The 15,884-nt window shown below is 36.0% G+C and overlaps 1 protein-coding gene across 1 annotated transcript in view; it reads right to left on the bottom strand.

The window, feature by feature from the left end:
- The window catches only part of CA8 (carbonic anhydrase 8), a 177,473-nt gene that overhangs the window by 53,342 nt on the left and 108,247 nt on the right, over positions 1-15,884 (bottom strand). The window contains exon 8 of the mRNA XM_069099997.1: positions 1,181-1,350. Coding sequence (XP_068956098.1) covers positions 1,216-1,350 — 135 coding nt within the window. The 3' untranslated portion in view covers positions 1,181-1,215. The remainder of the gene's footprint in view (positions 1-1,180; positions 1,351-15,884) is intronic.

The raw sequence follows: 15,884 nt of genomic DNA on the forward strand, positions 1-15,884 counted from the left end.
GAGAGAAAGAGAGAGAGAGAGAGAGAGAGAGAGAGAGAGAGAGAGAGAGAGAGAGAGAGAGAGAGAGGAGAGAAAGGATGCAGGCAAGCAGACAGCTAGTATTGTGAGTGTTTGTTTGTGGGAAGACACTGGGATGGTGTTGCTTTCTGCAGTGATAATATGTATTAACTTCTTTGTTGCTATGATGGATTTAGTTTTCTGGTATTGGAATTTGGCTTTCTGGGGTCTGAACAAATGTTTTGTATCTGTTTTATATGTGGAGAGCCTGTTATATTTTTCTATTCAGAACAATGATGCCATATCCATAGTTGCCATTGGTGCTGTGACTATTGCCTCGGTGATACACCAATACAGCCAGATCTTTTAAGGAGTACAGCTGAGAAAGTAAGAGGAGATGTAGCATGACAGCTTGAGGGGATGGTGGGGTCTAGTGAAGGTTTAAAGATGGAAAGAGATGGGCATATTGGATGGGAATCAGAAAGGAAAAAGTTGACAACAATCTATCAATCTCTACCATATATAGTAAAGTATCCAATGCATATAGGTAATAAAGGCTTCTCGATGGACTGTTAAGTATATAAAAAAATACTTTCCTAACTTACATCTCTGTCTTTCCAAATTTTAAGCTGCAATCGGGGGCGCTATATTGACCCCAACATAGGATTAAATTTATAGTTGCCACTAGCCATCACAAGCACACTGACCATCACTTACTTAAAGAATGAGACTCAAAATTCAAAATTTCAGAATGCTTTCATTTCCTATTATCCATTACCATAGCTTCCTTTGTTACCCTTTATCTATACTTTTTAATTCTTTGGATGCCAAATTCTGTAACTTCAGTGTAAATTATGGCAAATTATCAAGGAGCCATTTCCCATCACTATTTCCTTACTACTGCAGTATGCTTACATATGCCATCACTACTATCACTATCAAGGTAAGAAGCATATATAAATAAAGCATGTATATGCTTCAAGAAGCATATATAAAGGAAAAGATAAAGACTACATTTTCCACTACAGAAAATGTCAGAATAAACTTCAGACTGTTGTAATTAAATGAGGTTCTGAAATGTCACAAGTTTCCTCAAAATGAAATACACTTATTTAACCACTAAATATTGATTATCGTGAGTAACATATTATTATGTGCTTCATTTTCTTTAATGACCACATACCTGGATGAAGTTTAATTCATTCCTCATCTCTTTGGCTACTGGAATGCAGCTCGGATTACTCTGTCACTAAGTGGCTGAGTGGGTCTGAAGTTGTCTCCTAAAATTCCATCACAGCCCTCTAAGAGTTCTGCACCTTTAACATGGGTCCTCAGTCTTCGAAATTCCTCTATCTAAAAATGAAAGCAGACAAAATAAATTAATATTTCACACAAAATTAAATAAATCCAGAGTTTATAAGGTCTTTAAAAGAGAATTATTTTCAATAGTCAATAAAAGAAAAAAAAATCGTTAGTCCTTACTGGTTTCAAATTAGCCAGTTCCCTGCCATCTAAGTATGCTTAACAGGGGAACAAAGCACATGTCTAGCAATAGAACAAAGACAATGTGAGCACAGATAACAAAGGCCTCAGTCAGTTCATCAGTCTGTAAACATTCCTAGTTTCCTTTATTATTGAAGCTGTACATGGGAAATTCTCTGCATCTCAATCAATAACAGCTTAATGACACCCTATATTATTAAGAAAAGATTTTTTTCCTATTTCCACAACTCATCAGATGTTGTAAAAATGGCAAGATTTTCTCCATTTCATAATTAGAAGCTAAAATGAAAATTTTAATTTCATATCTACATGTCTTAAACTAATAGAAAAAACTTTAATTGATGGGGAAGTATGTTAAAGTACTTATTTTAGTATTTAATAACTAAACTATTTTTGCATAAGCAAAAAGATTTACTTTATCAAAAGACATCTAGGACTTTTCACATTTCTTCTATAGTCTTCAGAGGTCATATATCAAAAATATTCTTAATATCTCAAACCCATCTGTGTTATACAAATCTATTTTAAAACCAATTACATTTGTCTAGTAAGTTAATTATACTTCTGAGGTCAAAATAAGCCTTTTAAAGGGAAAAAAAATTCACAGTGTCAAAAACACATAACTTATTTTTCCCCATTGAACTTTGCAATTCTGTGGGCACAGTCTTAGAGTGAAAATATAGGGGGAAACTACAAGCCTACTTCTCCTGGATACTCTGTCCAGTTAACTGGCCTCATGAGAATCTGATGGTTTGATTTGCAGAAGTGCTCAATTATAATATTTTTCCAAGCATGGAGTAAAGGTAATCTGACCAAAGAATTCATCACAAAGTAACCAATGTATTGGTAGACATTGCTAGCACTGAACAAAATCACTACCTAGGTGAGAGGTAGGAGGTAGATGAAAGAGAAACAGAGAGGGAGAGAGACAGAGACAGAGACTATAGATTAATAAATAAAATTAACAGAGGACCTATGCCAGAGCCATTTCAGAGCTATCAATTGATTGGCACTGATTAAAACAAAAGTTAAAAAGACTACACCAAATCAGAAGAAAGGGTAAAGATGAGAAAACACTCTATGCAATTACAATTACAAAAATTAAAATTATCTTTTGAAGAAGCTTTTTTGCTTAAAAATTAGAAATAGATAAAGGTAAGGATATTGAATCTGATTATCATAATTTCTTAGAATAGCTAATGAATATAAAAGTTACCATAATAAAGAGCCTAGAAAGCACCTGGGCTTCCAAACACTTCATCACCTTCCCAAGTAGAGAGACATGGATCTCTCCCCCAGGGATAGCAATGGGGATTAAATAAGATAAAATACGCACAGTGCTTTATAAACCTTAAAACACATTTTTAAATTTTTTTTAAAGGTAATATATGAAACAATGAATTTGAGTTATGAGACCAGAATTTCAAACTTATCCTCAACATTTGCTAGTTACATGATCATGAACAACTTAATTATCCTGTAGGAAACTTGGTCTCTTCCCTATAAAATGAAGATGACAAAATATGTACTACGTTTTTCATATTGTTGTGAGAACAATGCTTTTAAATTTTAATGTGATACATTAACATGAGGTTTTTATTATTATTATTGCCAAGATAGACAAGCACAAACTTAAAAGTTTAGATGCAAAATGTTACAGAGAAAAATTGCAAATGATTACAGAAATATCACCCACACACAGAACAATGGAGGGAAAATAATGTCTGCAGAAAGAAAAATATCTGCAGAAAGCTGCAGATATAAGATAAAACTAAGCCCGACTCTTCACAGAATTTTCATAGATGAAACTGGAAAGATTCAATAAATGTGAAATCAAACAGATTTGTCATTATTTTTATGTCAATCTAGTCTCATCATCTGTGATGGTAGAACCACCACATTTGGAATCTACCACCTCAATTTCTTAGAGGAAAACCACTCTTCTTCGGAGGCAATGAAAGGAAATGACCAGAAAAGTCATATTCAATGGGCAGCACAGAAAGATTGGCTGAGAAGAAGTGATCCAATCCACATAAAGTAGGGAAATGGGGGTAGGGGAATAAGGAGGAATGATTTAGCTCTCCTCGGTTCTGTGGCACCACTCTAGTGGCACACTTATTAAATGCCTAAGGCACTGTGCTATGTAGGCTCAGAGAGTCCCTAACCTCAGAGCTTGCACTTTACTGGAGAGAGAATATAGTAGGACACAATATAGTTGAAGAACATGAATGAAAGGGGCAGAGAAGAAATCAAAGTATTCTAGGAATATTTGAGGAAGGAAATACATTAACTGCTCTCTCTACTGAAGCAATCAGAGAAGGTATTAGCCACATTTGAGTGGTCTAAAAGGAACATCAAAGTAGGGGTGTGTTGGTAAATGCTTAATTAGATCTTCATGGGGAAAAAATCTACACACAACACACTTTCAAGTTTAATCTCCATTATTAATATATTCTCCATGATTTTCTTAAGTCTAGACAATCAATGAAACAATAAATCAAGTCCTGATTTGAGCATTTGTAGATTTTGAAGATATTGACAAGCTAGCATGAGCCAGATCCAGCATATTCCCAAAGAAATCTGAAAGACATAAATAAGGATAGACCACATTCTGGTCATGAAATACAGTTGAAAAATTTACCAAGAGAAAGAATGTCAAATCTGAGGAAACATAGTGCTTTGGTTTTCCTGGAACAAAACTGAAATGAGAATTGCAAGGTGGATAGGAACCAGATCAAGGAAAGCTTTAAATACTAGAGTGAGGAGTATGTATTTTATACTAAAGTAAACTTTTGAGCAGGGGAATGACTTGGTCAAGTCCATACTTCAAGGAGATGATCTTGGCATCTGTATGGATATTAGATTGAAGAGATCTTGAGATTTGAAGCAGGAAAACTAATCAGGAGGTTATCATAGGAGTCCAGGTGAGTAATGATGAGGACTTCAACTAGGGTAATAGAAATAATAAATCATAATCATAATATTTATATAGTTCCTTAAGGTTTGCAAAAGATTTTTCAACTATTATCTCAGCCTCACAACTCTGGCAGGTAAATGCTATTATCATCCCTGTTTTACAGATGATGAAATTGAGGCTTAGAGAGGTTAAATGACTTGTCCAGGGTCCCATAGCTGCTAAGTATCAAAAGTAGGATTTGAACTCAGGTCTTCCTGATTCCATTCCCAATATTCTAGTCATTGCATCATGTGAGTGAGGTAATTGAGACTTATTTAATAGATTTTGTAGAGGTAAAATCCACCAGAATTCACAGTTAATTAGATTTGGGGGCAAAGGAAAGGGGAGTGTTACAAATTACTCCAAACTTACAACCCTGAGTGATTAGGAAGATCCTGGTTCTCTCAACAGAAATAAAGAAGTTTAGAGGCAAGGTGAGTTTGGGAAGAAAGATGGCGAATTATCTTTCAGGCATGTTACTTTCAAGTGGTTTTGGGACATCCAGGCAAATATGGCCAGAAAGCAACTAGAGTTGTGGACTGGAGTTCAAGCAAGTGATTAAGAATGAATTAATAGCTCATTGAGGGGAAAACTAAAGAGAAAGGAGCACAGGACAAAGCCTTGGAGGGACACATAAGACACAGAAGATTCATAATGGCCCAGCAAAAGAAACTGATAAGTAGTATTCAGACAGGTTGGAGGAAAAAAAGAGTTCTCACAGCTGTGACATGAAAAAAAAAACTATAAATGTTGTCAAAAACATGAAATGTAGAGCATTAGGAGCTTGGTTTTTTTTTCAAGAGATATTCCAATCAGAGTGCCTGTTTTAAGGTTTGCTTTGAAGCTTCTTTTGAAAATAGGCTAATTTTATATTTTTTAATCTAAATTCAAAATAAACCTTCAAGATTCAGGATGCAACCTCAGTTTTCATGAAACAAGTCTCTTCTACCAGAGAGGAACTGAATCGACAGCCCAACAGTCCCAAGTCACTGCAGTATGGGAGGAACTATTTCACAAGAAACCCTTCTCTCTGATCATAGCAACACTTTGAAGGCTTTCAAACATCAACAGAGATTTGGAGGGGGTGAGGGGGCCTCTTTCTGAAATGTCAATTTCTCTGAAATATCCACCCCTCAAAATCCTTTAGCAACTTCAAATGATTTCAAGTACATGCTGAGTTATCCTAGTTCTAGTTTCCTGAATGTTACTGCACTGAAAAAAAAAAGATATGATGATAATTGAACAGAACAATATGTCAGGATAAAAGTCTTCACCAAAATATAAATGTCAAGTAATGCAGGAGACCATCACTGTCACATGCCTTTGTATATAAGACTTTTCTACTCTGCCAAAAAAAATTAGCTAAAATTCAAAAATAGGATAGAAATTCAACCCTTCTGTTAGAAAGGCTCCTACTCTGACAGGTAGTACATAGACTGGCAGCAGCTCACTGTGGCAGAGATGAAAAACTACATGCTAATTGGTCTAAAATATTTGTTCCATGCTTCACTGACCCCAAAAAACAGATAATTCATAAAAGTTCCTTTTTAAAATTGCCTACAGTATATGTATGGAAGAGCTAGTTTGCAAATAGCTGAGATTTGGTCCTAATTGGCTTCTGGGGTTTTGCTTTTTATCCATACATATGTCATCTAGGAGCTAAAGAATGGCTTTTACTTGTATTTGGCATGCTAAAATTTCAAGAAAATACAAAAAAGAGGAATCTATAAAAACACTTTTGTTTCACCTTTATTATCTTTAAAAAGATGTAGCAAAAAAATCAAAATGGTCTTTCAGTATCTCTTCTATTATCTCTTTATGTACTTTTTAATAAATTGAAGGGTCTAAAGCAAAGTGAATTTCTGTAAATTTTCCACATTGTATAAGTGGTTATCTTTTACAGACTTAGAAACACATATGTGTGTGTATGTGTGCAAATTTTCTACCCATCCTCACATATTCCCATTTTCTGCTGATTCTCTATTTCATCAGTCTAGTTCAGGGGTGGGGACCCTGCATTTTCCAGGCCCCATGTGGCCCTCAAGGTCCTCAAGTGCAGTCATTTGACTGAATTTAAACTTCACAGAAGTTTTTAAACTTAATAAAAAGATTTGTTCCATGAAGTTTGGATTCAGTCAAAGGACTTTCACTTGAGGACCTTGAGGGTCACATGGGGCCTGGAGACTGAAGATTCCTCATCCCTGAATAGCGCCACCAAATATCATTTCTTATTAGAAACTGAAGAGTAGAAATGCCCAGTATCCCCCCAAATATAAGTCAGTAAAGAAGCACACTTCTTTTCCTTCCATCCTCCTTCCTGAAGTAGTTCTAGTGACATATTTTAGCCTTCTCATCCTTCATTATTATTTAATGATGACCTACATCATGATACAGTGAAAACTGAAATGGCCCAAACCCATAAGGGAAGTGGCAGTATCTTTAATGGATACCATGACATAGACACACATACAATGCTCAATCATGCAGTCATTGTTTTCTGCAGTTTATTAAATGAGCAGATAAGCCAGTTCCCAGATGAGTGGGTGAATAGATCATAGGATCACAGATTTAAAACTGGAAGAATTCTTAAAGATCACCTAATCCAAAATCTCCATTTTAAAACTAAGGAGTCCTAGGTCCATGGAATGGTCCTAGGAGGAATTATGTTACTTGCCCAAGGTAACAAAGGTAAAAAGTCTGAGAGTTAGATTTAGGATTTTGGGGAGAGAAGCTCTACTAGTCAAACTGGATCCAGAGGATAGAATAGTAACTCTATGGCTTCTGAAATAGCTTTTCTAAGCAAATGTACTTATCTAAAAATATACATGTTTTTTAATATATATTAAGGCTGCAATGGCTCAGACACTGTCCAGCCACATATACACTCACCTCTGACATCTGTTCACAATTCCACAAATTTTATTCTTCAATCTTTCTTTTAAATAATCCATTATTACACTTGGTATTTATTCCCTTTACCCACACATATCTAAGACTCCATATCACTCGGTATGTCTTCAAGAGTTACTCTGATAGGAAAAAAAAAAATCATACCACAGATATCCTGGGGTTGAGCCTATTCATATAGACATGCCATCTGTCACCTGTACTAGGCATATAGCTATCATAGCTATGAAGTGGGAAAGTGTTGGCAGCTAAATTCCTGAGGCTACAGAATGCAGCTGGACAAAGCAGGTTATCTATATCCGGACCCTATGAACCAATCGAGCCCTATAATCCACTCTGGTGTCAGATATTTGGGATATTATCACTTCTCCCACTCTGGCCCAACTCCAACCTAGAAGTCTAAAGAGGAGCCAGAGCAAAAGTGGCACTAAGAGAGATGAAAACTCAAATTCCTATTCCCGAGACTTTTATAGATACATACACATGAACATGAAAATGTTAGAATATGCGTTTCTCCCCTATGTTAATCTCTTGCTTCATTAATGGAATGGAATAGAACTTGGGGAGAGGTAAAAGAAGAGGAAGAAATTGAGGAAATGATAGAATGTGAAATGGGTAGAAAAAATATATAAGGGAAGGGCAAAAAAGAGGAAAGAGAAGGCAAAAAGAAGACTAAGGAATAATGATAAGCCCTGTCTAAATAATTTATGGATCGAGATCTGATGAAAAATATATTCTGGGCTTGAAATCTCATTTGCCAATCAGGCAACATTCTTGCTGAAAAACAGTTTTTAATCTCAGCTTCCTAATGTTTAGGCCACTGTTTCATCTTAAAGTTATTTAATGGTTATGACCATAAATGACTTGGAAAGAAAGAATTATATTCTCATTCAAATTCTATATAGAACAAGTAATCCTTCCAATCTTTTATTTTTCTTTTCTATGGCATTTTAACCAGTATTAATATAAAAAATTTAACTAAACAGGAACTTCCAGTTCTATATTCTATCAATTCTTGATTCTACAGGAGATGTAAATGTTCTGTAATGTACTTAATTGTCAATAGTACAGCACAGTAGAAAATTGCCTCTTAAATCAAGCTGTTTTGCAGTTTCCACAGTGAAGCATTATGATGAATAACTTTTTTTTTTACCTTGGTATTACAGATGCTGACTCTTTCTCTTAATGATATCCTGCAGCAGACAATGCAACTGAAGATGCTGACTATTTACCATAATAATACCCTGCAGCAGTAGTTACATAATTTAACCCTATGATGTATGAAGAAAAATATTTTCTTTTACACAATTCAAATTTTTAATCTATCAAGTGCATCAGATACCTTGGGGACATTGTCTGCCATTCTTGATTCCTTTGTTATTTTATATATCAATCAATTCTCCTTCTGCTCATCCTTTCTTTTCCTTCCAAACCAAATAATACTAGTCTTTTCAATTTTTTCTTGCACAGAATCCCATCTCCTGCCTATGTCTCCTATCATTTTTATTGTCCTCTCTGGACCTTTCTATTTTTGCCTTGCCTCCACTGAAATTATATAAGAAGCACTGAATGAAGAATTCAAGTCAAAGATGAGCTGATTTATATGCTGCCATTATAATATTTTCTAGATTATTCTAAATTCCTTTCTTAATATAGCCAAACATTTTATTTGCCTTAAAAAAACACACACTGCTACACTTTGAACAGATGTTTTCATGAAGCTGTATGTTAATAGCACCTAAATCTTTATCCTGAGAGGTTATAGCTAACTTAGAAATCATCTGTGTGCATGAGTAGTTGAAATTACTACTTCTGATACACATTCCTTTGGATTTGGCTCCCCTCTATGAAGAGAGAGTTTGTCCCTGGCAATAGAAAAGCATTAGTTAGTGCTTTAGGGATAGATTTTACCAATGGCCTCATTTCTCTAAAGTCATGAGAGCCAAATCCATAATGACATAAATCTAGCCTTTAGTTATTTTATTATATCACTGAATAGCATGATAGTAAAATACAATATCTCATGTATATATAATACCTTATATATAATTTCACATTAATATTGAAAATGCCATAATACCAAGGAGTCCTTTAATGAGATTCTAAATGAGATGGGGAATTTTCTCTTCTATAGCTCAGCAAATTAAATCATAGTGGCTTGTCATGAATTGAAGTCCATTGTGGCTACAGAGCCAAGATATTTGGCTTCTTCACAAAAGAGAGTTCTCTGCCAACAATGCTAAGCAAATATGAGCTAGGTTTCTATCCCTATCTAACATATATTAGCAGATATATATTGACTTGTGTCTACACATAAAGGTAACTATATGTCTATAGTGACCATAGAGAGGAAAAAGACAGAGCATGAAGTGGATGATATTATTGAATCAAGATTTTATTTTGGTGCAGTATGGTTTAATTCATATATTAGATAGGAAGATAAAGTGATAAACAAGTTATTATATCCCATATGATCAAAAAGGAGAATATAATCATATCAATTTTCTGAATTTTATGCTACCCAAATATTACCACTTGGTAGCATAAAAACAACAATTCACATTTCCACAGTTTTAAAGTTCACAAAGCACAGGTATTATTATTTAAGTTTTGCAGAGACTTAATATTCCAATATTTATATTCCCAGCACCTAACACAAAGAGAGTGCTTTAATTAGTGTTCATTAAATGAATAAATAAATTAAAAAAACAGACCATCTGAACTCAAAATATAGTACTTTTTCTCTACTATTTGAAATGTGTACAAGTTATATCAAAAGACAAACTTTGATTGCTTATAAGGACCAATGTCAGCGCCAAAGAACAGATGATGAAACACATTGGTTGTGAGGTGCAGAGAGGGGTGACTCAATGGGTACAGAATGCAATATGCACTGTCAGATATGATCACCATGGGTTGGTTTTATCATTTTTTTTGTTACCAGAAACCATCAATAGAGGGCATCAGTATGTCAGGAAATAATTATGATGTAAAAATAAAAGGCAATAATAAATTTTTCTCTAAAAGAGAAAATGTTATTGATTTCAAAATGTTACCCAATCCATGATTGCGTGCAATCTTCACAAAAACACCTGTCAAGTAGGTGTATATAGTCTAGGCATTATTTTGCAGATGAGGATACTTGGGCATGGGGGAGTTAAGTAACTTATAGCCCAGGTTTTTGGACTCCAAGATTAAAATTCAATTGGCAAATATTTAGCAAAAATAAATTTAAAAAACAATATATCATAGATAGTGTTAATATGTGGTCTTTTAAAATCAATATGTGACCCCCAGAGATCCTTATGCATAGTTTTGTGAACCCCAATTTCTATGAATTCAACCCCACTGTTCTAGGCAACCCTCTAATTATTGTTTAGTCATGACCTCATTTGGGGTTTTGTTGGCAGAGACATGGGAGTGATTTGCCATTTCCTTCTCCAATTCATTTTATGAATGAGAAAACTGAAGCAAACAGGGTTAAGTGACTTGCCCAGGGTCACACAGCTAGTAAATGTCTAAGGCCAGGTTTGAACTCAGGAAGATGAGTCTTCCTGGCTCCAGGCTCTATCCACTCTACTACCTAGGTGCCCTGGGCAAACCCTAGAGCATGCCTGCACAACCTGCTGCCCACAGCACGCAGATTGTACAGGCCTGCTCTAGACTGTAAATTATAGAAAAAGTACTGACCTACATTAGTAGTGGGACTTTTGTCAACCAAGAGTTCTCTGTACAAATAAAATCACAGGTGTAGCCCCTCTACTAGGTACAGTTGGTAACGTAATGGAATAAAGCCCTGAACTTGGAGTAAGGAAAACTCCATTTCAAATCCTGCCACAGACACTTAGCAGCTGAGATATCCAAGACTAGTTATTCGATCTCCCTCAGCCTCTATTTCTTCATCTGTAAAATGGGAATAAAGTATCACCTACCTCACGAGGATCAAATGAGATGTGCTTTGAAAACATTAGCATTTCTACTAAAGGAAAAATCTTTGTTAGAAGACAATTTATAATTCTAAAAAGGAAGTGTAATATTGAGATTGGGACAGACAAGGGGTAAACAGATGACATAAACAGTAGGAGCAAAGGTATAAAGTGGAAAATTAACACTTGGCAGCACTTTTCACCCAGTGTTTACTGATGGAGACCTCCCAGGCAGCAATCTGTCTGCACCACAAAATATGGTCAATCATCTGGGCAGATCAAGGTGGAAACTACTACCTATTGTAACATTTCTCCTCCCTAACATTGATATTATGAAAACAAAACAGCAGTTTTCTTCCATGCTAGCTATTGTCCATCCCAAGAGCCCCCTGTCTTACCCTTAGTCAGCTACTTTGCCTTTCTATGCACTGTACTAGTATCACTTACACTCATTCCATACACCCAATCCATCACCAATCTTGTTTCTACCTTCGCAACATCCCTCATGTATGTGCCTTTCTCTTGACTCAAATAGTCATCACCCTTATGCAGGCCCTCAGGTCTTCAGACCTGTGCTAGTGTCTTTTGGTTGGTCTCCTTGACACAAGTATTTCCTCACTCTAGTCTATCTTCCTTTCAGCTGTCAAAGTGACTCTCCTAAAGCGCAGGTCTGACCATGTCAGCCCCTCTACTCAGTGAACTCCATCATCTCACTATGATTTCCAGGATCAAATTTAAAGTCCTCTGACTTTTAAACCCCTTCACAATCTGCCTCCTTCCCACCTTTCCAGTCTTCCTACACTTTATCACCTTCATGTAATCTATGATCAAGCAACAATGGACTCCTTGCTGTTACTTGAACACAGTACTCCATCACCTGACTCCATGCCTTTTCTCTAGCTATCCCTCACACAAAGAATGAATGCTCTCTTCTCTTCAGCATTCTGGATCCCTTGGCTTCCTTCATGACACAGCTAAAAACTGACCTTCTTTGTGAGGTTTTTTCTGGTGCATACACACACACACACACACACACACACACACACCACTTCAAAGATTTCCTTCCAATTGTACTGCATATGTCATATATACATAGCCTCTCCCCACCCCCATAAGGATATAAGCCCCTTGAGAACAGGGATTATGTTTTTACCTTCCTTTGCATCTTCAATGCTCAGTGTAGCTCCTGGTACCTTGTTGTTGTCTATCCATTCAGTCATGTCCAACTCTTTACGACCCCATGGACCACAGTGTGCCTGACCCTTCTATCTTCTACTCTCTCCCAAAGTCTTTCCAAGTTCATGTTGTTGCATCTATCCATCCCATCCTCTGCCATCCCCTTCTACTGTCGCTGTCAATCTTTCCCAATATCAGGGATTTTTTCAACAAGTCCAGTCTTCTCATAGAAACTCCTCAATAAATCCTTATTGATAGTGGTGGTAATCACAATCATGAATTACCTCTGACAGTAGATGGTATTTGCCTTTCTTGACTAATTTTTTTTCCTTTCCATCCACTTGGTATGCAACCCTTCTTATCCTACTATATGACTTTCTGTGTCCTATTTGAAGATAACAAGCAGAGGCCTTCAGCATGTCATATTCAATATAGCAAGGCCACAGACATTGGATAGAAAATAAATAAGCCAATGTACAGACAGGGAAAACCAGGGCCATCATGCAATCATGAAGAGGGACACCTAGTTATTGAACATAGAGAGAGAGAAATATTGAGTGTAAGGGAACAGTAATGTGTCAGTAAATTCTTTTAGGCAAAAAAAAATTAGATACATTCTCATTAGTCACCATCTTGATTGAGGTTAGTGGTATATAATTAGTCTTACACAAATTAACCTTATATAAAAAGCAGTGTTAGAATCTTATCATTTTATTTTTGCCACTTATACCTATAAAGTGAAATTCCATGAAGTTTTGCAGAATAGAGAATGATATGGACTTGAGAAATCTCTACCTTAGGTGTGTAAAATGCCTCTCTTTTCTTTTGTGTTTGTGTGTCCACTTTGGGAGTTTTCCATTTTGGACTGGCTACAGGAATATGTGACCTGTATTTTTGTTCCTAGGAAACCAGGAATCCCAACTCCAGTATCCCGTTAGTATCTATCCAAGTGTAGCAAGAGTTATATAAGGAACTGAATGGATGGCTTTAGTGGCCAAGATTGGTAACTACTGAACATAAATTGGCCCCAGACTAAGCTAAGTTTTTTTTTCTGAAGTATCTAAGACTATCCCTCCTTCTTTTCCCCAAATACCTCCTTCTCTATTCACAAGAGCATGTTGCCTAATCTCAAGAAATAATACCAAAGGAAGAAAGCAGTACTCTCACAGGAGAGTTCTGTGTCTGTTCTCTGGAAGAGTGCAGCTCCCTCGGGGACCCTTTTCTCTGCCTATACATAAAACACAGAAAAATGTGTCTACCTTGATAGTGAAATTAACCATCCTAAGCAGTCTATGATAAGGTGTTACTCTATAGAATGGTGCCCGAAACAGCTATTTCTAAACTAGTTTCCTCCTTCCAGTGTCAAGGGTAAGGAGGGAACTAATACATTAATTCAGCCAATTAAATTCCAGAGACTTTTTAAAGTGTTTGCCACGTATAAGGCATTTGCTAAAATACAGTTATACAAATACATAAGGGAAACATTCTCTGACCTCAAGGAGATTACACCTCAGTATGGACCACTCTGATAATAGCTTATATATTTTATGTATCTCATTTGAGCCTCACAACAACCCTGTGAGGTAGGCCTATTATTATTCCCATTTTATAGGTTAGGAAATTGAGGCTATCCCAATGTGATAGATAATAGGTTACATATGTTATGTTATTTGATCCTCACAACAACATTATGAAGTAGATGTTATTATTAATACCATTTTATAGTTGAGGAAATTGAGAGTTGTCAAGTAACTTGTCCAAGGTCACACATCTAGTAAGTGTCTAACTGATTCTAAGAAAAATTGTTCCAGTGGCGCTATGAGACACTATTGAAAATATAGGGAGAGACAAAGGTAAGTAAGTTATCTGAGCCAATTGAACGTACATGCTCTAAAGTCTTGCTACGCAGTTAAGACTAAGAGAGTGGCTAGATTATTATAGTGTTATTTGTTATTAGAGAGTGTATCCTGCACTAAATCCTATATCAATGGCTAATTAGAGAATGGAGGAAATCACATGGACTCAAAAAACACTCTAGCAACATACAAGTTCTGTTAAACCCTCTCAAGCTGTAAAGGCCACACAACAGTTTGCCTGTCACCCAACAACTAGCCTAAACTCAGATGGGGTCATCAATAAAAAGTTATAGATTGTAGGTAATTAATATTTGGTCGTGGTAACTTGTGAAAACTATTTACTAAGGAGCATTTGTCTTTTAAGGATTGTGTCTGTCTATCACATTAAAATGTAACCTTCTTGAAAGCAGGAACTACTTCTGTTTTTGCTGTTTTTCTTCATCTCCCATTTGTAGCACAGTGCTGGCACATAGCACTAAATAAATGATTCATTGGTTGGTTGAGTGATCAAGTTTAGAACCTATCCCAATAAAATAATGGATCTATCATAGATCCTTACTGAAGTAAAGTGAAGTAGAAATTGTTATTTGGTAGACCACAAACAAATAATAATATAATCAACCCAACTCAAACTAATGTCCATAAGAATAAAGACACTAAGTTACAAAAGCTAATTTCATAATAATCATGATGTGCAATGGGATTTACTGACCCCAATTAACTGTCCATATAAATACTCATAGATCTCTCAGGATACTATTTGGTCAAAATCTGAGATTTCACTGATATGGGGAGTTGCAGCATGGAAACTCCTTTAGGACAATTCAGATGGAGAAGACTACTGCAACTTATGGTCCCTAGTATTTTCAAGGCACTAGGCTAAAAAAAATGTGAGACACTGTGAGATTGTGATTTGCCCATGATTCAGAATGGTGTCAGAAGCAACAACTTGAACCCAGGATTTCCTGACCCTAGACTTCCACCCCTGGCACCCCAGACTCTGAAAAATGAACTTTTACCTTATCTTTCCCAATCACAATGTCAGTTTCCAACTGTTTCCAAATTATATGGCCCTCTCCCCACTTCCCTGCTTTCTATCTCTAGCTCCTCTTTATATATTGTCTTCCTCTATTAGAAGGTAAGCTCCTTAAGGGCAGGGATTGTATTCCTTGCTTGTATCCGTAAAGTTTAATAAATGCTTTTTCATTCATTCATTCATTCATTCATTCATTCATTCATTCATTCAGTGACTCTCTAGAATATTATACCAAGCTGCTCTTCATCCTTGATCTCAGGACAGCATTAGATGAAGAGATGACATTGATGTGATAGAAATATTTGCTGATAATAATAGTTCCACTTCTAATAAGTATCACGAAAATCTATTTAAAAAACTGTAATGTCACAGAAAATGGAAAAAAAATTAAGATATTATTTAGTGGAAAGGAGAGAGGGAGAAAGAGAGGGAGGAAAGGAGGGAAGGAAGAAGAGAGGAATGGAGGGAGGAAAGGAGGAAGGAAGGAAGGAAGGAAGGAAGGAAGGAAGGAAGGAAGGAAGGAAGGA

The sequence above is a fragment of the Petaurus breviceps genome, unplaced genomic scaffold (genome assembly GCF_028583685.1).
Source record: "Petaurus breviceps papuanus isolate PSGF00001 unplaced genomic scaffold, PetGlider_PUasm1.0 38, whole genome shotgun sequence".
In the NCBI taxonomy this organism is placed as follows: Eukaryota; Metazoa; Chordata; class Mammalia; order Diprotodontia; family Petauridae; genus Petaurus; species Petaurus breviceps.